At 55.5% G+C, this 22,748-nt stretch overlaps 8 protein-coding genes across 8 annotated transcripts in view; 6 read left to right on the forward strand and 2 right to left on the reverse strand.

The window, feature by feature from the left end:
* Nucleotides 1–1,909: 1,909 nt before the first annotated feature.
* CHGG_09380 (uncharacterized protein) lies at nt 1,910–2,990 on the forward strand (the record flags this gene model as incomplete). Its single annotated transcript, XM_001227306.1, has 4 exons — nt 1,910–2,234; nt 2,300–2,393; nt 2,445–2,515; nt 2,587–2,990. 4 exons carry the CDS (start codon nt 1,910–1,912, stop codon nt 2,988–2,990), a joined length of 894 nt encoding a protein of 297 aa, XP_001227307.1.
* A 523-nt stretch (nt 2,991–3,513) lies between these two features.
* CHGG_09381 (uncharacterized protein) lies at nt 3,514–4,070 on the forward strand (the record flags this gene model as incomplete). Its single annotated transcript, XM_001227307.1, has 3 exons — nt 3,514–3,758; nt 3,849–3,888; nt 3,954–4,070. The coding sequence occupies 3 exons, from the start codon at nt 3,514–3,516 to the stop codon at nt 4,068–4,070; spliced, it is 402 nt and encodes a 133-aa protein (XP_001227308.1).
* A 1,102-nt stretch (nt 4,071–5,172) lies between these two features.
* On the forward strand, nt 5,173–6,108 carry CHGG_09382 (uncharacterized protein; the record flags this gene model as incomplete). Its single annotated transcript, XM_001227308.1, has 1 exon — nt 5,173–6,108. The coding sequence occupies one exon, from the start codon at nt 5,173–5,175 to the stop codon at nt 6,106–6,108; it is 936 nt and encodes a 311-aa protein (XP_001227309.1).
* A 3,463-nt stretch (nt 6,109–9,571) lies between these two features.
* Nucleotides 9,572–11,946, forward strand: CHGG_09383 (uncharacterized protein; the record flags this gene model as incomplete). The annotated part of the gene is made up of 4 exons (XM_001227309.1): nt 9,572–10,624; nt 10,712–11,284; nt 11,447–11,646; nt 11,709–11,946. 4 exons carry the CDS (start codon nt 9,572–9,574, stop codon nt 11,944–11,946), a joined length of 2,064 nt encoding a protein of 687 aa, XP_001227310.1.
* Nucleotides 11,947–12,353: 407 nt separating this feature from the next.
* On the forward strand, nt 12,354–13,897 carry CHGG_09384 (uncharacterized protein; the record flags this gene model as incomplete). The annotated part of the gene is made up of 2 exons (XM_001227310.1): nt 12,354–13,345; nt 13,450–13,897. The coding sequence occupies 2 exons, from the start codon at nt 12,354–12,356 to the stop codon at nt 13,895–13,897; spliced, it is 1,440 nt and encodes a 479-aa protein (XP_001227311.1).
* Nucleotides 13,898–17,011: 3,114 nt separating this feature from the next.
* Nucleotides 17,012–17,931, forward strand: CHGG_09385 (uncharacterized protein; the record flags this gene model as incomplete). The annotated part of the gene is made up of 2 exons (XM_001227311.1): nt 17,012–17,215; nt 17,395–17,931. 2 exons carry the CDS (start codon nt 17,012–17,014, stop codon nt 17,929–17,931), a joined length of 741 nt encoding a protein of 246 aa, XP_001227312.1.
* Nucleotides 17,932–18,285: 354 nt separating this feature from the next.
* On the reverse strand, nt 18,286–21,750 carry CHGG_09386 (uncharacterized protein; the record flags this gene model as incomplete). The annotated part of the gene is made up of 5 exons (XM_001227312.1): nt 18,286–19,625; nt 19,753–19,962; nt 20,047–20,654; nt 20,922–21,145; nt 21,262–21,750. 5 exons carry the CDS (start codon nt 21,748–21,750, stop codon nt 18,286–18,288), a joined length of 2,871 nt encoding a protein of 956 aa, XP_001227313.1.
* Nucleotides 21,751–22,554: 804 nt separating this feature from the next.
* CHGG_09387 (uncharacterized protein) overlaps nt 22,555–22,748 on the reverse strand; it is a gene marked incomplete at both ends in the record, with an annotated part of 1,081 nt that continues 887 nt past the window's right edge. Inside the window, one exon of the mRNA XM_001227313.1 lies at nt 22,555–22,638. Within this exon, the coding sequence (XP_001227314.1) occupies nt 22,555–22,638 (84 nt within the window). The remainder of the gene's footprint in view (nt 22,639–22,748) is intronic.

Below are 22,748 nucleotides of genomic sequence, written 5' to 3' on the forward strand. Positions count from 1 at the left end.
GGCTGTTTTGCTATCCTGTCCTTTCCTCATTTTCTAGTTCCTTCTAGCATCTTCGCCTGGTTAGGCGCCTCGAAGGATGGGGATCACCAAACAAGAAATAGGGGGTTCGAGGGTCTTCTGAGGAATGTACATCTTCCGACTTTGTGAGTGGGACCGTCGCGTCGACGGCTCGCAAGAGAGTGGAGTCAATGGGCCCCCTGACATCGCGTGGTTGTGGATGGTGTTGCGGCAACTCAACCGAGTCAGCCTGAAAATAAATTGCCAAGGCCTTCAGGGGAACCCCTTTTCATCCTGTCATCTGGAAGATGGTGCCGTCATACCCCTTTTCGATTGGTGGAACCCAGGGTGGAGGCAACAAAAGTGTAGATCACAAGGGGAAGGAAGATGCATGAAACTTTGCGGCTGGAGATATTCAGAAACAAACGAAGAACGGTCCAATGAGGCTGGTTCGGCGCATTCCGGTAGATCCACGGCCCACCTGCCTTGCATGGGAATCTCTCGATCGTCTCTGTCGTGTAGTGTACAATGTTCAAATCCTGGACATCGTCGCAGGTGAGCGACTCCCTCGGCTCTCCATTCTCGGCGGAGTCAAAGCTCAGCATTGAAGTTAACTCCTTGGCATCTTTAACCGAGCCGCATCGTGGGATACTGTGGGGCAGCGGCGGAGAGTTTAGCGGAGAATTAGTTCACGGAGGAGAGCACGTTCAGCAGGGAATTTGAAGAGTCGCGCTATGGAGTTCCAAAGTAAGCAGCTGGAAATTGGAAAGGTCGGTAGTCAGTGATTCTCAGTGATGGAGTTTAGAGGATACTTCAAATTGTAATTTATGAGCATGCCTGCAGCCAGAGAAAGCTTCAACGCCATTCGCGCGCTTCAAACTCTTTTGGAAGTCGCGCCAAGCACGTGTGGGATTTTGGGGCAACGCTCCTGAAGCGCTTGGGGGCACCCCTGGCCGAAACATCTACCGAGAATTGCCCAGTTAGGCCATGTTTCCTCCGTTTGGGCCCCTGAGCCGATACTCCGGCGATTGGGGCCGCTCGAGCCACCTCAAGAGCCGCTCGCTTGTGCTTGGTCTCATGGCGCGCTCCGTGATTTCCAAGCGGATGCAACTCTAGAATCGCTGGATTCGGAAGCAGCGACCCACGTCCATCAACTCTCCTCCGCCGCCGCCGCGCCTTCAAGGGATGATGCGCCATGGCCTGAGCACTGACCAGCTTGACCTCCATCTTCCTCCACCCTCACCGCGACCCGGGTTCCAGTACCATGGTTCCGTTGCGCGTGATCACCAGATTGACTGGATGATGTGCAATCAATCATCGTGCCTTCCGTTAAGTTCCCTCCTAAGACTGGGAGTCCGGGACCCTGCTCCTGGTTGGTGCGAGCGACAATTCTCCGTTTTGACTCCCTCCAACCAACGAAGGTGAAGATTGCGGCGGTAACCTTGAGCCAAGTGGCCCAAGATGGTAGTTCCGGTCCCTCACCTCTCCGTTCTTTCTCCATTGAGTCGGACTTGGGCTCGGAGAGCATGCGCCCAGCTTTGGGCCATATTGGGTTAACGACGGCAACGAGCCATGGGACCTGGAATGTGTATCCCTGCTGGTGGGATAACTGAGCCCCGTGAGGATGGAGAAATTCGAGGATTAGAGAAGTCGTATTCCTCAGGGTAACTCGGACTTGGCAGTTTCAAGGCTGGAGAAACGGGCCGACACCTCTGAGCTGTCTGACTGTCTCTAAACACAACATCATGACAATATTGAACCCTCTTCTACATTATAAGTACCACCTTGACCCAACTCTCCGTCCCTATCTCCAGACTCTTCATCTCAGGCAGGTCGACAGTCCTTCGTTTCTACTTCGGAATTCCAGCTCTCAAACTAGCAGCTTTCCGCCCTTTACCTTCGTTTTCTCAGTATGAAGTTCTCCGCTCTCGCTGTCGGCGCCATCGCCGCCCAGGGTGTCTCGGCGCACTACTGGTTTGACACCAACATCATGAACGGCGCCGCACAGACCCCGTACAAGTACGTCCGCGAGTCCAGCCGGCAAATCAAGTACAACCCCATCAAGTTCTCGTCCAACCCTCCCGCCGATCTCCGTGATGGCTCGACTATCGACGGACCCGATGCCATGTGCAACCAGGGCGCTTTCGCTAGCGCTGGCCGTACCCAGGTCCTGACTGTCAACGCCGGTGACGAGATCCGTCTCCGCCTAGCTGCCGGTGCCGCCTTCCAGCACCCGGGTGAGTATCTCCAAACAAGCCCAGTTTCCGAGCCGAACTGGTCGATTAACTTGTTACAAACACAGGTCCCGGTCTTGTCTATCTTTCTCGGGCCCCCAATGATAATGTGAAGGCCTATGACGGATCTGGAAACTGGTTCAAGATCTACGAGGAGGGCGTGTGCAACAGAAACGCCGACTTCACCAACACCGCCTGGTGTGACTACAACAGGAACTACCTTGCCGCCAGGATTCCCAAGGATACCCCCAACGGCGAATACCTCGCCCGTTTCGAGCATATCGGTAAGCAGCCTCCGCGGGAATGATGAATCCATTTACAGCTGAACCGCTTTTGCCTAACCCGGTATAATCAGGTGTCCACCGGTCCCATGTCAACCAGCCCGAGCACTACGTCTCGTGCATGCAGATCAAGGTTCAGAACGGCGGCAACGGCAACCCTGGCCCTACCGTCAAGTTCCCCGGCGCCTACAAGAGCAGCGACCCCTACGCCAACTTCAGCATCTACAACGGCTACAAGGACTTTCCCATGCCCGGCCCTGCCGTCTGGACCGGCGGCGGCGGCGGCAGCAACAACGGCGGTGGCAACACCGGCGGTGGCAACACCGGCGGTGGCAACACCGGCGGCGGCAACACCAACCCCGGAACTGCCTGCGCCCCCATGTGGGCTCAATGCGGCGGCAGCGGATACTCGGGCCCCACGTGCTGCTCGGCCGGAACGTGCAAGGTCAGCAACGAGTGGTACTCGCAGTGCGTGTAAACTGTGACGGGATTTCTCTTCGTACCGGTCTCTGTAAGGGGGCTGGCGATGGCACTGCCCAGCTGGAACAGGGGCCAATATTTTTGCATAGCGACATTGATAGTGGCATATTTTTTTTTTTTGAAGTCTTCCTGTTCTCATCTCTGCTCCCTATCATGGTCCCATCTGTGATTCGGAGTCTTGTGCTTCATTGCCGTTTGGAATATCTCATGTGGGACTGATTCGATGCCAGAGATATCAATGATAAACGATCAGCAAGCCAAGACTAGAATGCCCAATGTCAGGAGTATATTGGGAGGTAGTTTTAGGCTCATGACGAGCAACGGGCCGCAAGTTCCACAGGAGTGACGTCGGATGCGGGGCACCACTTACACGTCCATCTACATACCGCCCCCCATGACATAACGACAAAGGGGCACTCTGATGCTTAAAACAACCACATTCCATCTCCATCCTCCACAGTGTCATAGCTGCTGACATCCAACATCTCTGCAAAACAAGCCATCGCTCAACATCGCTCAACATGTCCAGCACCCAAGGCCACTCCAACGTCGGCTTCCGCGGCGTCTACGAATCACAAAACCAGCGGCACTACACGCAAGAAGAGATGGACGAGATGGCGAAACACACGGGGGAGAATGTGAGGGGGTTCATGCCGAGTATGCTACTCCCAACCCTGGTACCAGACCCCGAGTCCCACCCAGAACAGCTAACTCAAAGCCAACAGAGGGCCAGACGGAGGAACTCAACCGGCTCCAGACAGAAGAGGTCAGTCTCGCGCCCTCCAACGTTTCCTTTCCATCCCCTCCGTCTCGCGAGAATCATTACTAACTGTTGCTTTTGCTTACAGATCCACAGAAAACAGGCGGAGAGCCTGAAGAAGGATCCCACCCTCGCCGTCAGTCCCTCCCCCCCCTCAACCGCACACCTTCGACAGCAGGACCTGGCGTTAACACGGGACAGGCAACGCTCCATGGCAACGCGCCGGCCAAGGGCGCAATCATTGACAAAGAACTGCAAGAGGAGGATGAGGCTGCGTTGAGGAGGAAGAGTGATTCGCTGCCGGGGAAGAAATATTGATGGGTGTGTTTGTCATCATGGTGTGGATGTGGTCATGTACGATACGATGGATGGGTCATGAGGTATGTCCCAGGTCACGGATGTATTGTTGTATTCTGTTAAACAGCTGTCTGGAAGGAGAATGCATCGGCGTCTGAGAGGTACTTCCAATGTGACAACGCCTGTCCCATGAACGTCTCGCCCCAAAATCTCGGAACAGCGCTGGCATCCACGACGCCGATATTGTATCATCGCCCTCCTTTTGCGGCTCCGAGGTTGTTTGCTTTTGCGAAGGTCGTGTTTGCCTGCACTCTTGCGAGAGTAGCGGTGTGCAAGGCTGCGGCAAAAACACGCGTTTCCACCCAATCAGACGTTTTATAACCGCGTACGCGTGTAGGCAAACCGCGGCGGTACTAATAATACACGGTTGTGTACACAATTGTGTACCCAAAAGTCATCACTCGTGGGGAGCTGAAGTTTTGTGGCTGCCACAACACATACGTGGCCCAATCTCATAGCGGATGTGTTCACAGACTCCATGGCTATTTGGGCACCCCATAGAAGCTGGGCAAACAGCCCCACTCACACTGATGCACGCATCAGCAGTCTCTATCACCCCTATTCGCCTATGAGCTCTGCTACAGGATAGCAAGGCCTTCACCGCCGGGATCGCTCTAAGGGGCTTTATGCAGTTGGAATAGGAATTCGCTGCCGCGTCGGATCAACAATGCAAGGCGAGCCTGGCGCGGAGGAAACGGCGTACACAGCGTCGGGGTCGGAACCTGCAGAACTGCAGGCCCAGGTTGTTCCGGATACCATCGGCGGTAACTGGTTATCTTGGGGTGGGTAATAGAATGCGGTGAGGTAGATGCAGCACTAACATCTAAGATTGTGGTTGACATAGGAAATGAAAGATGACGAGGGATGCGGAAATCCACCGCAGTTCTGGGGTTGCCACGTACCAAAGATAGGTAGGTAGTCTGCAACACCGTGACGGTCTAGAATACGAGCCAACTCGCATCCAGTAACACGGGGGAAATCAGTCGTCAAGACGGAACGTCCAAAAACGATAGAAGAACGTTGTGCATGTTGGTATATCCGAGAACGACCCTGTTGCTGCATAATGAATCGACACGCGCATAGCGGCCACGGCAGCGGCGGCGGCGATGGCGATGGTGATAGTCACTGGCCCCAAGGACGCCACTGGGCGTGCCCTTTCTACTTATCCAACCCGATCCGCCATGCGGCTTGCGTGGCCTACAAGCTGGGACGCGTGCCCGACGTCAGACAGCACATCGAGCGGAAGCACGTTGATGAAGTGGGGAAGAAGGAGATGGAAAAGATGAAGGGAAAGAACGATAGGGGAAAGACGAACGTGGAGCGGTGGTACGCTCTGTGGACTCTCTTCTTCCCGGGCCTGGTTCAGCCGGCATCGCCGTATTCTACCGGGACCGAGATTGCCGACGTCGCTGTTGCTTTCGTGTCGCGTTTCATGGAGGGCTGGGAGATGGATGGTAGACCGAGGGATGGCAAGACGGCGTTGACGGAGTGTGTGGCCTTCGTCAAGTACACGTCTCGGGAGATGAAGTCAGGGCGCATGTCGTTTCAACCTCAAGCTGTTGCCAACGTCAGCGAGCGCCAACCCCAAGATACTGTGATCCAAAACAGCAACACCCAGGACAACGTCACTCACCAAGGTCTCGCACTGTTGCCCAACCAGCTTGACCCAATGATCATGAGTCAGCCTCAACGATCCGGTCCACGAGGCTTCTTTCCCGGGTATTACGACCCCCAAGAGCCGATTGTCCCAACCCAGGCGCAAGCCCCATCGTTATCCGTCACCAATAATCAATACTGGCCTCGCCTCACCGGCCCTGCAGCATACCCAGCTGTGCCTACTCATCACCTTCCCCCAGTCCAGTCATTTTATGCCGCAGCCGCCAACGGACTTGTTGACTATGCGATCGACCCGTCCAATCTTTCGAACGCTATGGGCTGGGCCTCGGCGGGTGGTTTTGACGGCGGCGATGACGAATTCCAATTCGGAGGCGAGGACTAGGTCCTTGAAACAGCTATGCTTTTCGACGTCGGCGGTCTGAGGGATGAGTCTTGGTTGGACTCTTTTGCGCTGTGAGGTTGCGAGAGTTGCGACCAAGGAGGTGGTGGTTCAAGAACGGTCTGAACTCTGGAGGAGGCGACGCCGCGACACCTAGACTGGGTCAGTTAGCAGGCTACATCTGGAATGAGAGAAAACCTCATTGCTTCTGCCAAATACAAGAAAATTCATACCCAGACCCTTGACCAAGTCAAACTGCGTTGATCACCCTGCGACATGACACGGAAGCTATGATCCGGATGGATGGGTATGTCGGGTATGAAGCTGTGCAAACATTGACGCAAGCCTTGCTATCAAGATAAAATCCAGGTCATGGAAGAACCAGGCACCAGCGGTTGGCAGGTTGTTTTGTACCTGGATTTGTAAATTGTCGTAGGGCCGCTTGAAACGGGAATTGTAAATTCAGACCCTGTTTCCACGCTGAGTGGGGGGTGGCATGGGTAGGGCATGGCCGAGAATATCACTCCACATTGGTGGACCAGCCGTGAACCTGTCGCACCCATGCATGCCCGATACACAAATGTGACCTATCAGGATTGGGCACAAAGCAAACGACAAGTGTGGCGTGGCATCTCACGGATTGACCCACCTACGTGCCGCTCTCGGGAATCCCAGAGTGGTGATCAATCTACACACCAACTCCACCTCCATCACCGCCCCCATCAGACACCACCAGGACAGCAACAAAGCTGCCCATAACCTGCCACCGGCCTGCTCAGCATCAGGCAGCATATTCCAGCGGAGAAGCTCGGCTAGCAGTGCGGTATTCAGTTTACCGATCTTACATTATGTACGAGTAATTCCCCTTCCTAAGGTACTTGGCTATCGCTCATGGAATATGCAATTATGCATCGAAAGACTACCGCTCCTTCCCGACGGTTGTGTTTGACGAATGACCTTAGATATAACCGCTGGCAGTCGTAACTAACACATTGTTCGACCCCCTTGGGCCCCTCCTTGCCTACCTAGGCACTCTTCCTTCTGCTTTTGGGTGACGGGTTGAGGCAGCTGTGCAACTTATTTCGTGAGACCACGGCATGGAACTGGTTGCGGTATCGGTTTCCTCCTACCTTAGTGATTGTGATTCAAGGTCTCCTTGTTAAGGATGGGAGGTCGGAAGCGCCGAGTTCTAGTTTATAGCGATTTGTCGGGTCATTAGGGAACTCGTTTCGTGGCGTTCTACGTTTGCATTGCCGACGATGAGGTAGGCATGATGCGATAGTTGTGGCCCGCGGCGCGATGGGGAGGCCTCCTTTTGGCATGAGCGCAATTGAGTTGAGTCAGCGGCTGGAAAGACAAAAAAGGGCAGTGGAAGGATAAATTGTATATTTATGAAGGGTGCCCCCGTTCGGAGGCCAGGAGGCCTCCTCTCTTTGTATATGTAGGCTCACTAAAACGCATGGCTCCTTGATTGTTGGTACGGGTTTTTCACCCGGCCTGGGAGGGCACGGTTTTCCTGTACACTAAATAGCAGAGGGTCGGGCACGCCCTAGGGCATAGCGGAGTATGAATAATAATAATAATATATTTATGAAGACAACCGAGGAGACAGGGCAAAGGATGGGGGGAGGGACAAGATAGATAGTATAGTAAGAAAAAAACGGAATGAAAGGTACCTACATAGTAAGGTACTACGGCAACCCCAAAATTTCGTGCACAACTGTCACACGGATCACCACGTGGACTCAACCATCATGTTACACGGATCACTACGTGGACTCAACCATCATGGACTCAACCATCATGTCACACAGATCACTACGTGGACTCAACCATCATGGACTCAGCCATCATGGACTCAACCATCATGTCACACAGATCACTACGTGGACTCAACCATCACCAATCATTTTCAGAAATCAACGGCCACTCATCGGCCAGTCTCACTAATTTCATTGGTGTCCTCGTCAGACGCCCTCCCTCACCTTCTCACCTTCTCACCGAAACCCTTCATGTATAAGAAGCCTCAGAATGTCAGATAGCTCCAGAACTTCTCTTTCTCTCTTCATGGACTTCTCGAGGCCATTGAAGATTATTCTTATTAATACACTTGGTTTTGCCGGTTCCCCCGGCAGCTGATTGTTCAAGCCCTGGAATTCCAGCCCTTGTAACAACAACACATCTCAATAGTTCGCCAACACTACCCAGCGTTACCTGGGATGGTGTCGCAGGAGTTTGGATGACCGAGGCAGGATATAACCCGTGATGTGACGAGCAGTTTTTAACAGATCCCATCGCAGACCACTTCGTGGTGCAATGGTTAGGTTGTGAACCTAGTCGTAACCCCCCCGTCGTTGAAGCAAGACCGCGCCGAGGTTGGCGAATGACCACAGCCTCTTTTTTTACTCCCAGTTATAGCCGGTTCTTTTTTTAGATATATACCTATATATCTTTCTTCTTATTTTTCATCTTTCCCATCTTTTATTCGCCGATGGTCTCAGGGTGCAATCTCAATAGCTTTCTATTGTTTCCAAGGGATCCAGCTAAACGTATGAGTTCAATAATACCTATACACTGACTGAGTTCAACCGCCGTATGAGCAAAGTCAAGGCCATACCGCAATTTGTGTTGAGTCGAGGCAAGCCTTCCAGAACGTCCCTGCGACGCAACTGGAAGATATAGACCACCGAGGCAGCTAATTATCTATCTAGTTATGTAATTAAACCCAGTTTTATGTTTACCCTTGAAAAAATTAACATTTATTCAGTGGTTAGTTATTAAAACAATGTGTTCATCAGGAAGACTTTGCCGCAGAATAGGCACTCACACCACCGGAGACAGCCAACTGATTTATCTGAATTGAACAATGCTTTTTTTTGGGTCTTCTTCTTTTACAAAAGAGTCCAGTCCATTCAGAGCTACCTACCTATTGTTGAGATTTCATAATAGCTGCAACGGATCCGACTTCTTACCGGGTATAGTGCTTCGATAAATATATCGTCCCCCATCTCCCCTAGCATTTCTTCTCCTAGACTCGACCAATTTTTCCACGGAGCTCCCAGCAACCGGCATCTACAACACCCGCATTTTTCTCGTTTCCCTTCTTCCCCTGGGTCTTTTCTTCTCGTTTTTCTTCTTCCTCCACCGCCTTTCCTTTTCGTCGTCTCTTCCTTGATTTCTGCGAAGTCCGGCGATAAATAAGGGCCATGCTAGACGGGCAGTAACTTTCGGCTAGCCGGGCAGTAACCTTTCAGCTAACCGGGCAGTAGCTACCCCTGACCTGGCAGTCCCCTTCCACAACCCGTGACAAATAACGCGCTTTTCTTACGCGCCCAGCTACGCGCTAATTCTCGCCAGATCTTCGGTAAGAACCTTCCATTCCGACCTTTTCGAACCTGATGAACCCGAATATTCCACTAGCTCTCGTCGACGAAAAGGTGCAACACCTCCAAATTGCGCGCACAAAATGTCGGATCAAGATTTCGAGGAATGGGGTGGTTTTTCGGAGGACGGCCTGTCAGATGACGAAGATGCCATCCCAATATACCCAGAGGGAGGAGCCCTTTGCAATGACGGCTCGACAGTAAAAGCAGATACTATTCAACAGCTTCAGGACGCAATCAACGCCCACGGCAAGGCCAACGGATATGCAGTAAATCGCCAGAACGCCTCCAACCGTATAGCAGGCCAACCGACTTACTACACCATCGTCTGTGACCGCTTCGGTTTGCCTAGACCTACCGAGGGAGTCCGGCTACGCAAGTCCAGCACTCGCAAGTCTGGCTGCAAGTTCAAGGCATCGGCAAAGCTCACAGATGAAGGATGGGTGTTCAGGCATCATAAGGATCCTCGTTACCACGTCCACAACCACCCGAAGTCCCTCGATCCCTCGGCTCACCCACAACACCGGAAGATAAAGTCCCCGGTCAAGAACCTTGTGAAGAAGATGTCCAGCTATAGCGCCATCAAAGCACGCGAGATTAGCAAGATGGTAGAGGAGGAGGAAACCAATTCGCACTTCACCATCAAGGATATCAACAACGCCAGACAGGCATTCCGTCGACAGGAAAAGGATGGTTGTTCAGCCTCCGGGGCTGTGATCAAGGCTTTTGACCAGGAAGGAGTCCTATATGTCCCGAAATGGGATACCCGAGATCCCAACCGCCTTTTGGGCATCGCTTTTACCTTCCCAGAGTGTCAGGAGATGTGGAAGCGCTTCCCAGACTGCCTCAGTTTTGACAATACTCACAGTACCAACGCACTTGGATTTCCCCTGTTTGTTATTACCACTCAGACGAATATCAACTCTACTGCAAACGTTGCCTTCGGCTTGATCAATAACGAACGCCGTGAGGGCTTTGATTTCCTTGCTCAGGGAGTCAAGGAACTCCAGGTCCAACTTGAAGCCCGATCTCCAGCCGTAACGATCACTGATAAAGACGAAAGGATGAGGGACGCCCTGAAGGAGACGTTTCCGGATGCCCAACAACAGCTGTGCCGTTTCCATATCAACAAGAACGTTCTCCTCCAGGCAAAGAAGAAGGGCAAATGGCCTCGCCTGCCCGACCAAGTTGCAGCTGATGAGGAGGGTCTTGGTGATGTATAGTTTACAACAGAAGAACCCTCTGAAGATCGTCCTGGATCCCGGACCAAGATCACCCACGATGCTGAGGGCGTTCTTACCATCTGGAAGATCCTGGTACGCGCCAAGACTAAGGAGGAATTTGTGAGGATCTGGACATGGCTTATTGCGGAGTTCTCCGACCAGGAGGAGATCCTGCAGTATCTCCAGGCTGAATGGCTCCCTCTGAGAGAACAATGGGCGGAATACTGTACTCGGAGGCACCTGAACTTCTCCCAATCGGTCACGTCTCAGACCGAGTCCTCTAACTTCAACATCAAGAGTTATCTGGTAACCGGCAAAAGCGATTTCTTACGCTTGACAAAGGCTCTCAAAGAAATGTGCCAGAATCAGCACCGCAACTACAATCAAGAGGTGGCAAAGCAGATGACGAGGATTAAGATGGACTACTTACACCAAGATTACCTAGGTGATCTCCCTCAAGCCGTCTCTCTCAAAGCTCTAGAGCATATTACTCGCGAGAAACGGCACGCGCAGAAGGCATTGAACATGCCCGCGATACAGGATCCGAAGAAGTCCCAGTCTGCGATGATTCCTGTACAATACAGCTACAGTTTCGTCTTCCTTGCCGGCATATTATTCACCAGCGATTGAAGGATAAGGAGCCTCTTACTTTGCAGGATCTTGATCCACGCTGGCTCCTTGATTCGAGGATCGATTGTCAAGAGAGATATATTCGAATCAGGGACCCCAATCCAGCTGAACGGCGACGTGGGCGTCCCAAAAATGAGCCCATACCAGTCACCAGAGAACTCTGCCTCCCCGGCCAAGTCAGCCTTCGACCTCCAGCCTCACAGAGAGGTAACCGACAGTCCCAACGAGGTTGGAGAGGCAGTCGGCGCGCCCGCAACCCAAGAGCGGCTCGAGGCCACGCATCAGCTGGAAGACTCAATCCGAGTGTGAGACGGCGCCTGTCGCAATGGGAGATAGAACCAGAACAGCTGGATGACCTCGAATCCAGGCCTGAAATCGAATCGGAGCCGGAACCAGAGATTATAGTCAATACTTGGCGTGGAAAGGACCCAGAACGCCGACCTGAGAACGCCCCAAGGATCTCCGGGCCGGCTAGAAGTCAGGGTGCCGTCCCCAATCAGACTCTGCGGACTACTCGGAGTGGGCGTACAGTGATGCCAGTCGCGCGTATTCAGGAGTCTCAGGAGCAGCCTGCAAGGGCTAGGAAACGCCCACGCCGCTGCTGAATATTGGCTGCACAGAGCGGGAGTCTAGACCTAGAACAAACGTTAGGTGGAAATAGCTGTACCGTTTTCACAACGCAATTGTACAATACCCGCAGGTCCGAAAAGGACATGGATTACACTATAGAATAGAGCAAAAAAAGGATATTACAAAGGACTTTTGATTAATCAGGTATCTGTTGAGGGACGCTGCGATATTAAGGATCTACGTGTTAGCGTTTTCTCTTGGGGAGGTACTGCCCGGCTAGCCGATTTGGCACTGCCCGGCTAGCCGAAAGTTACTGCCCGTCTAGCATGGCCCATAAAGAAAGCAAAAAAGACAAGAAACAGCAAGTCCTCGCTCGGCACCCGACACCCGACACCCGACGCCCGACCTCCCCACGTCCGCAAGTTGAAACCCGCCCGCCACAATGCCTAAGGAAGTCCAAACCAAGCAGGCCCTGCACCTGGAGGTCATCCACTTCGCCCCCGGGCAGATGTTCAGCAGCCGGCTGCTGGCAGAGAGGGTATTTGGCCTGCTCCTCGGACCCCAGTACAGCGAACCCACGGGCAGCAATCAGCTCGCCCAGATCCGGGAGCGCGCAAGTGTAATTTTATCCCGAATATTCGACCTTTGCCTCGCGCGGGCCGCAACTTTTGCCGCGCTGGATGACTGGGACCTCGGCTGGCAGATCGTGGCCGGGGACCTAGCGGAGAACTACAAGTGCGTCATGGGAGCTGGGGAGCTGAAGGAGTTAGTGACCTTGTTCGCCGACGCCCGCGTCCGGTTCCTCGACAGTCCCCGGGCCAACAGACCCCACGCGTCCCCCGACAAGCTCGCGAACTTGATCGACCGGTGGCTGGAAGCCACGCTGCACGACGCCGCCGCCATCTCGCCGCACCCCCCGGCGTCACCCTCATTGTTGCCCGCGCGCCCCGCCCCGCTCGAGAACCTCTTCGCAGGCTTCAGCCTGCACACTCACGGAGCCTCGCCCGCCGCTGCCACCGCCGCCGGCCCTACCGCAACCGACTGGCCCCCGTCCCACCTCCCCGCTGCCGACCGTCACCTCCTGGACCACTTCAAGGTCCGTGCGCAGCTCGCCGGCGTCTGCTGGGACACCAAGGGCGAGATGCCGAACCTCCCCGACGACAAGTCCCCCCCGCTGGCCCTGCGCCTGTTTCTCGGCTGGCTCGCCGCAGCACACACACCCCCTCCGGCAGCAACAACGACACCGACGACCGCCCCGCCCTTCGCGCTGTTTGCCGCCCCCGTCGCCTTTGCCGACAACCGCGAGCGGCAGGCCTGGTTCCGGCCCTCGGGCTGTCAATCCAAGCTGTTCGGCCACGTGGAGGGTTTCCTGGCCTACGCGGCCGACAACTTCGCCGCCGGCAAGACGATGGTTCTCGGCCTGCTCACGCCCGTGTTTGCGACCCCCGACGAGGCCCGCGTCATGGCTGGGATTGTTGCGGGGGGGACGACCGCGCGGCGGCGGCCGCCGCTGCTGAGACCTTTAACAACCACGGCAGGCTGCGGCGGTTCGGGGCCGCCCTGATGCTGCGCCTCGTGGAGCGCGGGGGCGTCCGCGGGGTGCAAGTGGTGTTTTTCTGCCCCTGGGACGAGCACCCGTGGATCAAGGAGCAGTGGCGGCTGCAGGACTGGCGGCTGCGGCTGTGGAAGAGCGCCGTGCTGGACGCGGTGGATGCGTGGGCGGCGAAGCATGGCGTCGTCATCCACGAGGGGTACTCCAGCGGCTCGATCCGCGTGCCCAGAGACCGCGACCACGATTCAGTGGGCATGTGTGCGGGTTGGCTGCTGCGCGTGGTGACGGCCACGCAGAAGACGATCCCCGGTGATGGGGAAGATGAAGAGTGGGAGTGGGAGGAGACGTGCCATTTCAGAAAGCTGGAAAACTGGGCTAAGGTGGAGGAAGACATTGAGGAGGATGAGAAGATGGAGGTAGACGCGGAAACTTAAATATGCCTTGGGCATCGTCGGTCGCCGGTTGGTGTGGTTCGGGGGTATGCGGTGCTTTGCTCTTTTTATCTTATTTATTACCGCAATGATACCCGGATGCGTCCTCGAGGTAACATTCTTTGCATTGTGAATGTGTAAATCCCGCTGATTCTTGTTCTGTTCAACTGAACGGCGAGTTTGGACCTGGTTTTCTCACACCTTGAGCCGGGCCGGAGACGACTCAAGGTTTGGTGGATGTCACGGGGCATCAAGGAGCGCGACAAGGACCGATAACCCGCAAACGGCTCTGCTGGTAACATGATATCTCTATGGTCGTTGGGGATGAACAGAGGGTTTGCTAAGTAGGTATTGAGAGCAAGGCTCCTCACAAATCAAATATTTCGCAACCAAATAAAATACTTGGCAAATAAGCCAAACCAAATACGGCCCTATATTTGGCAAATAAAGGGCCACATTTGCCAAGCTTTATTTGGCTTATTTGACTTATTTGCCAAGATTAACGGGTTCCACACACATATATAACCCTAACCCCAGACTACACCGTCGAGACCGTCTTCTTTCAAGGCTGGCACCTGCACTCGCACCCCTGGCCGAGGAACTGGCCGATTCGTTCAAAAACGCAAGAAAAATTAGAACTGGCCAAATATATTTTTTGCCCAATTAGGAGATTGCCAGCCCACACCGCCCGCGCATCCATCCGCGCACCCACCAGAATTGGGTGGGAAAGAGAGAGGTCTGAAGCGGTGGTTTTCGTGGGCGGTGATCTTGATGTCCTGGGCATGCAGGCCGGTGGATGGATGCGCGGGCGCGCGGGCGGTGCAGGCCGGCAATTGCCTAAATGGGCCAAAAATATATTTGGCCAGTTCTGAATTTTATTGCATTTTTGTACGATTCAGCCAGTTCCCAGCCCAGGCCTGGCCCAGCCTGGGTGCGGGTGCGAGTGCGGGTGTGGGTGCATGCAAATGCTCGCCCCTGAAAAACGAGGTGTGGTTCAGGGTTAGGGTTATGTATGGGTATTTGGCTTATTTGGCAAATACCCAAATAAATATGCAACCTAGCCAAATAAATAAAATATTGGGGCGTGCCAAGCCAACCAAATAAAATAGGGGGTCTTATTTGATTTGTGAGGAGCCTTGATTGAGAGGAGATGAACAGAGATCGGGATCGGGCGGCTGCGATGTAAATTGGGGTGAAAAAGGAAACAATTGCTGCAAATAAAAATAAAAATAAAATAGAAAGCCCCAGCCAGGAATCGAAAAAGGAAGACTGTGGTCATTCGCCACCCTCGGCGCGGTCTTGCTTCAACGAGGGGGGAATCGACTAGGTTCGCAACCTACCATTGCACCACGAAGTGGTCTGCAATGCGATCTGTTGAAAACGAACAACTGATGCAGGAATCCCCATTGTGTGATTAGAGTTACTTAGAGATAGTCCGTGTCAGGCCGCCGCACTTTGGTCCTCTGCAAACAGTCTGTGCGCTCTGCGCGCACAACTATAATGCAGTGTAGGCTGAGGCGCCTTCTACCTTTGAACAGATAACTCTTTCTTCTACCTTTTTTCTACTATTTGCAATTAGATGCAGTGTCCCGCATCAACAACCAAAAGGTAAACTATATAGTGCCATCTCTTCGCGCACCGCCACCGCCGCCTTCTGCGCACTGTAGTGCATTCAAGCAAGACCTCTACGTAGTTGAACACCGTCCCCAAGATGGCTGCCGGTGGAGGTAATGTAACTGGGCATTCTCGCCTCCTATTGAGTCGCGTTCAAGCTTTTACAACATATGAGGGAGGCTCCAAGTTCTTATCGCCATAATGGTCATCATAAAATCTGAAGGCCCGGGTCCGAGTTTAGAACAATTTACCTGAGTCTCGTGTGGCGGAGGACACCTAGTATTCAATGACGGAAACCTCCGTGGTGTTCTTTGTCTCTTCACCCACCTTGATCCTAGTCTCCGCCTCTCCGTTACGGATTCTATTTTTATTCTTTCAGTGGCGATCTTACACATCGTATTTTTCTTTTTTTTTTTTTCGGAGCCCTGCCTCCCCTCTCCCTCACCCCTGTACCACCCGATTGTAACTTGCGAAAAGGTTCCGGAAGTGACTGCTCACGACTTGAATCATCACAACAACCGACAACCCAACGTACTCATCTACCCGAACCCCTCAACACCATCCTCGGTTCTCGGAATCTATCGTCTCTCGCAAGACTGTCAACACCAACCACGCGGCATCGACGGCTCCTTTTGGCAAGTGGCCCCCGCCGTCCCCACAGGCCCTCACCTTCGTTCTGACCCTGTTTCAGCACGTCCAGCTACCCCACTCGCAAGCACATCTGTTTCGGGCTATTCCGGCGAATCTCCAAACACACAAAACATGCAAAACACCATTCACAATCCCGCCGATGGTGTCGGTGCCTCGGCAGTCGCCACTTGGCACGGCGGCATTTGAAGGTCCCTACAGGAGAGCAATGCCCAAGACTCCGACCAAGAGCTGCACCCCGCAGCGCCATCCGCACCCAAGAATGCGGGGAAATACTACTGCGCAGCAAAAACCCGGCCTTGCCAGCTGCCGTTGTGGTATTAGGCGTGGATCTCCAGCCGGGTGAGCCGGGGTTCCCCAGATCATGCTGTGGTACCTGCCGCTAGAAGGATGAGTCTTTGACAGCCTTGGTGGAATTCTGCGGGAATGGGATGTCGTCGTGTGCCGTTCGGGAAGGGGGCCGATCCGCCAAGCCGCGCCCAGATTCGCTTCACGAGCCAGATTCAGTAATACCACGATGGCGCTAAACCCCAAAGAGGAATGCTTGCGGCGGGCCTCGGCGCTGGGGGTCGACGACGTCCGGGACTGAGGTGGTAAGGGGATGCCCAGGGCTTGGGACGTTTCCTGCGTGGGGAACACCAAAGGGAGCTCGATGTGGTGATGGTTTCACGGGCTCATGAGAGCCTCAGCATCCTGTATAAGTAGATGGGGAACCTCACTCGATTCTAACCTCTCTCTCCAGCTCACACCAGCCAGCAGCCTCCAGTCCCCCGTTCCGGTCAACGCCTCTATCCAAGCCCAGCTCTTTGTGTTCTTTCGTGTGAACCAACCCCACAAACCCCACCAACAGACAACATGAAGTTCCTCACTCTCCTCAGCGCCGCCGGCCTGGCCGCCGCTCTGCCCGCCGCATCCCCCCCGACCGAGCAGAACAACGCCGCGCAGATCGAAGCCCGCCAGCTCTCCTCGACGCGCAACGATCTCGTGAACGGCAACTCCGCCAACTGCCCCAGCGTCATCTTCATCTTTGCCCGCGCCTCCGGCGAGCCCGGCAACATGGTATGTGACACCCTCACCCGCCCTCTCCTCTCCCACACCCACACCCACACCCCTACCCACAAACCAAACCCCCCACTAACCCCCTCCCAGGGCATCTCCGCCGGCCCCAACGTAGCCTCCGGCCTCGAGCGCGACTTCCGCAACGACATCTGGGTGCAAGGCGTCGGCGGGCTCTACAGCGCCGGGCTAGCTCGAGAACTTCCTCCCCGCGGGCACGTCGCGGGGCGCCATCGACGAAGCCAAGCGCATGTTCACGATGGCCAACACCAAGTGTCCCCAACGCGGCAGTGGTCGCGGGCGGCTACAGCCAGGGCACGGCCGTCATGTCCAACTCGCTGAGCGAGCTGAGCGGCGCGGTGCAGGACCAGGTGAAGGGGGTGGTGCTGTTCGGGTATACCAAGAATTTGCAGAACGTGGGCAGGATTCCGAATTACCCCCGCGACCGCACCGAGGTGTACTGTAATGTGTCGGATGCGGTGTGCTGGGGCACGCTGTTTATTGCGCCGGCGCACTTTTTGTATACCACGGATTCGTCGATTGCGGGCGCCGCGGTTCTTGAAGGGGCGGATTGGGGCTTGAGTGAGTTGGGGGTTTGGGGGGATGGGGAGTGGGAGGGGACTTGGAGGGAGGCCCGGGGGCGGAGGTGGTCCGGAGGCTGGGACTCGGCCGCAGTTGAGGGGGGATGGGGGTTGCGGACTGCGCTGAGCAGGTCATGAGTGATGAGGATATGGGACATGGGTCGGGCGCTGGGGGAGGATGGTGTGTGCCCGGCTCGGGATGATGACGGTGGTGAAAACGGGACTTTTCTTATCAATGAGCTCATTCCATTCCCGGTTCATGTAAATAGTTGGCTTGCATTCGAAAAAACCCCCCCCAGGGAAAAAACAGGGGCGGGACATTAAAGTACCATGTTTATCGCGGGGGGGGGGGGGGGGTTGTGGTTTAATTCGAACCTGAACCCTTCCTTGGGAAACGGATTCCACGCTCGTCGGTTTTAGAAACCAGCAAAAGACAAAGTGCTTAAACTTATGAAACATGACACCGATAAACCACTGCAGACGCCAGTAGACCTAGTCCAAGGGGACGTTGCGGGTTGGACTCCCGCTCCAAGACAGGTGCATTTTTTCCGGACTAGGGGGTGCCATGACCAAGGCCTCGAGGCCCGCCGAGTCAAGCATGGTGAGAAGCTGGTCGATGTCCTCCTCAAAGTCACCCGACGTGGCGTCGTCGGGGGCTGCCGAAGTTATGCCCAGCGGATGGTCCAACCTGTCGACTCGGAACGTGGGGAAGGGCGCACGATAGTCGTAGTGGTCCTGGAATTGGTGGTCCGGAGGGAACGTGGGGGTTTGCAATACCGGCGGGAGAACAACTTCTACGCCCAGTCGGCGGCTGAGCAGCGCCACGATGTGCGCCTTGAAGGCCGCGAGCTCGGTCTTCATTGGTTGTAGTTTGAGACAGGGGCCCGGCCAGCTGTAGGGGCCACAGTCATGGAAGACGATACGGCCGATCGGGACCAAGGTTCCCTGAGTTTCGCCTTCGCGCGGAACAAATAAATCGTTTGCGTGGGCGCCACAATCTAGCAGCAAGTTGACCAAGCCATAGTTTGCGGCGAGGGCAGCGAGAGACAGCGGTGTCCAACCGTTCTTCGTCCTGGTGCTCACAGCGGCCCCGTTCTCCAGCAGCAGCCGAGCGGTGGACATTTGGTCCTCAAGGTTAATCCAGGGACCAAAGAGACAAGCATAATGGAGCGGGGTCCAGCCCCTCGTGTCGGCTACGTCGATAGCAAGCACAGAGCCTGTTGGGCCGCCGAGGAACCCTATGAGTTCCCGCAACCGATCGCCAGAGCTGAATGCAGCCGCGTGGTGGAGTGCAGTCCGTCCGTGGGCATCGGGGCTGGTCATGTCGGCGCCGTATTTCAGCAGGAGGCGAATGATCCGCAGGTTGTCCTGAGAGTCGGGTAAGCGGCACATCCAACGCAGGGCTGTCTGGCCCTTTCTGCTAAGGGGTATCTCTAGGCCCTCCACAGAAACGTCAACGACGGCATCGATGATGGTTGACTTTGGGGTAGACTGGGTCGATTCGTCGTGGTCCCTGTCGAGGGTGGCTTCGGCCAGAAGCGTGATCACCTTGCACGCCTTTTCGGTAGCCGCCAACGCGTTATCCGGTAAGTTGTCGCCAAAGGAGAAAGGGATAAGCGATTGGGCCCACCAAATGACGGACAACGTGGGAGGAATCACCCGCTGCGCCCAGCTTGTGATGTCTGCCCCTTGGGTGATAAACAGCTCGAGAACCTCGGTAACCTGGGGATGGCCCCAATGACGGTACAGCATGGGCAAGGGAGAGCGCGGCTCTACGGTACCGGAAATGTAGGACAGCTCGTGGGCGCCTCCGTGGGCCACAAGAAGCCGTACTTTGTCCATGTCAAGGGGGAAAGCCTTGTTGGTAGCAGAGCCCAGCAGCGCGGCCCCAAGAGGGGAGCGGTCCGAACATATCCCGGACAGCGTCCGCATCGGGGGGATAAAATGGTCCCCTGTAACTGGCAATTTTCAAAGGGTCGGCCCCGTGCTCAAGCAGCAGCTTGACCATCTCGACCGAAACCTCAGACTGCATGGCCAGGAGAAGCGGCGTGGCGCCGGGCCCTGCGCGACGGGGCGTCCGGAGGAATATACCAACTTCCGTGTGCTGATTGGGGTCGGCCCCGGCGTCCAGGAGGCGGCGGACCATGGGAGTACCGCCTGGTCGGAAGCCTATCGTGTGTGGAGGCGTGTCAGGCAGGCCCATTACGAGGTGGATCGGATAAAACACTTCGCGAAGGCGACGGTGAGTATTACCCCCGCGGGGGTAATTTGGGTCCTTGGTGTTAACGTCAGCGCCATGTTCGATCAGGAGTCGAACCATGTCCAGTTTGTTGGCAAAGATAGCAGTACAGATCGGAGTATCGGAAACAACGCGGCGGGAAACAGGAGAGAACCCCGGTTGAGCAATGTGCCAATGGCATTCCTCATGGGAACGGGGCTTGAAAATATGGCTAGGGGACGCGCCGTAACTGATAGTGCGCTCAAACGTTGGGACGATGCCAAAGGCGCAGGCGTACCGCAAAGCGAGGCAGTCAAAATCGGATATGTCGCGCCTGTACAGCAAGTCTGTCGTCGGAGCAACCAGGGTGCGGCAGGTGAGAGCAAGATGAAAGAGATCGGCCTGGTATAACAGGCGGCAAATCATGACGAGCAGCTCGGGGGGCAGGCTGGTAAGCATGCATCGGCCAGGAGGCCATGAGGGGGGCGGGGAGGGATAGCGACTGGTGCCATTGACCCGGCTGCGGCGCAAAGCCTTGTATTCTTTGTTTCTCTCCTTGAGATAGTCAGGGACGGACGGAATCAGTCCAGGCGTGATGAGACCCCCCGCCATGGCGTGCACTGACGCTGGGGCAGCAATGTGTCTATTGAGAATGTTCAAGTGAATATGAACGGTTTGCGGCTTGGCTTTCCGGTGCTGCCTGCATGCGGCCGCTGCTTTTGGGGAGGAATTGTTGTCACGTGTGGTGAGCCGCTTGGCCCGAAGGACCTCGTCACCTGGCAAGATAGCAAGATGAAATGGGTATCATTGGAGAGAAAAGAAGGCGGTCTAAATAGCAAACAGCTACCTACCGTCTGGGCAGGGTCCCCGTTATTTTTGCCGAATGTTCTTGGGCTTCCGCTTTTTGAACATGACGGCCGGAGCTGACTCCACGGTGGGAGATAACCCCGGTCCATCAGCAGGCTCGTCCTTGATCGGCGGCGAAAGCTCTTGCTTAACTGTCGCCAAAGTAGCCTCCGCCGGTTTTTCCTCCTGACTATCTTCGACCTTGACGTTGGCGTCAGGAGACGCGCCCTCCTCTTTTCTTCGCCTTGACCAGCGGCCCACTGAGTAAAGCGTCGAGCTCAGCATCCTCTTCGGCGGGCATTGTCTTGGAATCGATCCCCCATTTGCGCGGCTTCTTGAAGAGCGCTTGTATGGGCCTCTTCTTGCTCCTTCTCTTCTTCCGTTTGTTCCCTCTCCCGTTTTACTCCGGTCGCGCGGCCCTCTGTCAGACTCGGATCCTTGCCGTCCGCGTCTTGGCCTGCCTCTTCGATGACCCTTGTTGAAGTGACTGTCCACTCGCCCACCATGGCCATGTTGCCCCTCAGCTCGGTCGGGATACTGACACCAAGCTCGGCCAGCTGCTCGAGCTGTTTCTGCCTGTCTGTTTGTGAGGCTTGTTGCGGTGGTGCGCCGTACGCCCCGCCGCTGGGTTTTGTTGCCGACTTGGACGCGCCCGATGCACCGGCGCTGCTCCCGGAGACGACGCCATTGAGCCGGTCGACTTCGCGCTTTGCCCTCTCCTTATCGCGCTCTTTCTGGTCGGCGTTGCGGTGCAGGTCCCGAAGAGAACGCTTGATGGCGCCTTGGTGCTTTCCGGTCGATTCGTGGTTGGCGCGCTCGAGCCCGGTGTCGCGCACAAACACGCTGCAGTGTTTGCACCAGTATTTCGGTGTTGACTTCCAGTATTCAGACATGTTGGTGTTTCTCCTGGATTTATTCGGGCGGGTTGGGGTGGTTGACCGGTTCGAGATGTTGTCGAAAGCCCAGATAAAAATCGAGTTCGAGTTGGGACTGGCCGATTGTGAACCGATCGGGACAGTGGAATCACGCTAGCGGAGCCCCGGGCTGTTCCATCTCCACTGAAGCTCGGGCCCCGCTCGCCCACAGCCTGGAACCTGGGATTTCATAATGCACTTCCATTGACAACTTCAACAGTTTGATTTGATGGAATTGCGAGTTCCAGGACGCAACATGTCACCACCACCATGAGACCACCCACCACACATCATCCAACCAGTGTCAATGCATGGATTTCTCTGCATCCTGCGCAAGCTCATCCCCCACCTGCGCCTAATATCTACTGCTAGTGGTGCCCCTTGAGTTCCCGTACCTGCCTAATAACGCCCCTGGGTCATGGCGCCTCCCAAACCCGGAACGCCCCCAAAAACCAACCCAACGCCGCCACCAAAGCACCGAGCCCAGAGATACCTACCTAGATACGAGAACCCCCACCCGAAAAAACCCTCCACACCAATGCCTCCCCCAGGTAAGGTATAGAAAAACCTCACCCACTCATCACATCGCAACAACCAGCACAGCGACCGCGACCCAAACCCAAGCCCCAACAACCGGAACAACAATCCCACCCCCACTCCCCACCGGCGGCGCCCCCGTCGGAACCGGCACCGGAATCGGCTCGGCAATCGGCGGCACCGTCTCCTCCTCGCCACCGTCGCCGGGAAAGCTGGCCGTCGGCACTGGACCGGTCGGGCCGGGCGTCACTTGCACTTGGCCGTCGGAGATTTGGGAGACGGGGGGGCGGTTGGTTGGCGCGCAGGGCGTGGTGTGTGCTTGGAGTTGGCCTGGCGGGTTGGGTTAGTGGGTGAATGGTGAGGTGGGGAGTTGGGGTTGGGGTTGGGGTTGGTGGCCTGGGTAGGGGGATTGGGGATGGGGTCGGGAATGGGGGTGATGT

Source organism: Chaetomium globosum, genomic scaffold (assembly GCF_000143365.1).
Source record: "Chaetomium globosum CBS 148.51 scaffold_6 genomic scaffold, whole genome shotgun sequence".
NCBI classification, from domain to species: Eukaryota; Fungi; Ascomycota; class Sordariomycetes; order Sordariales; family Chaetomiaceae; genus Chaetomium; species Chaetomium globosum.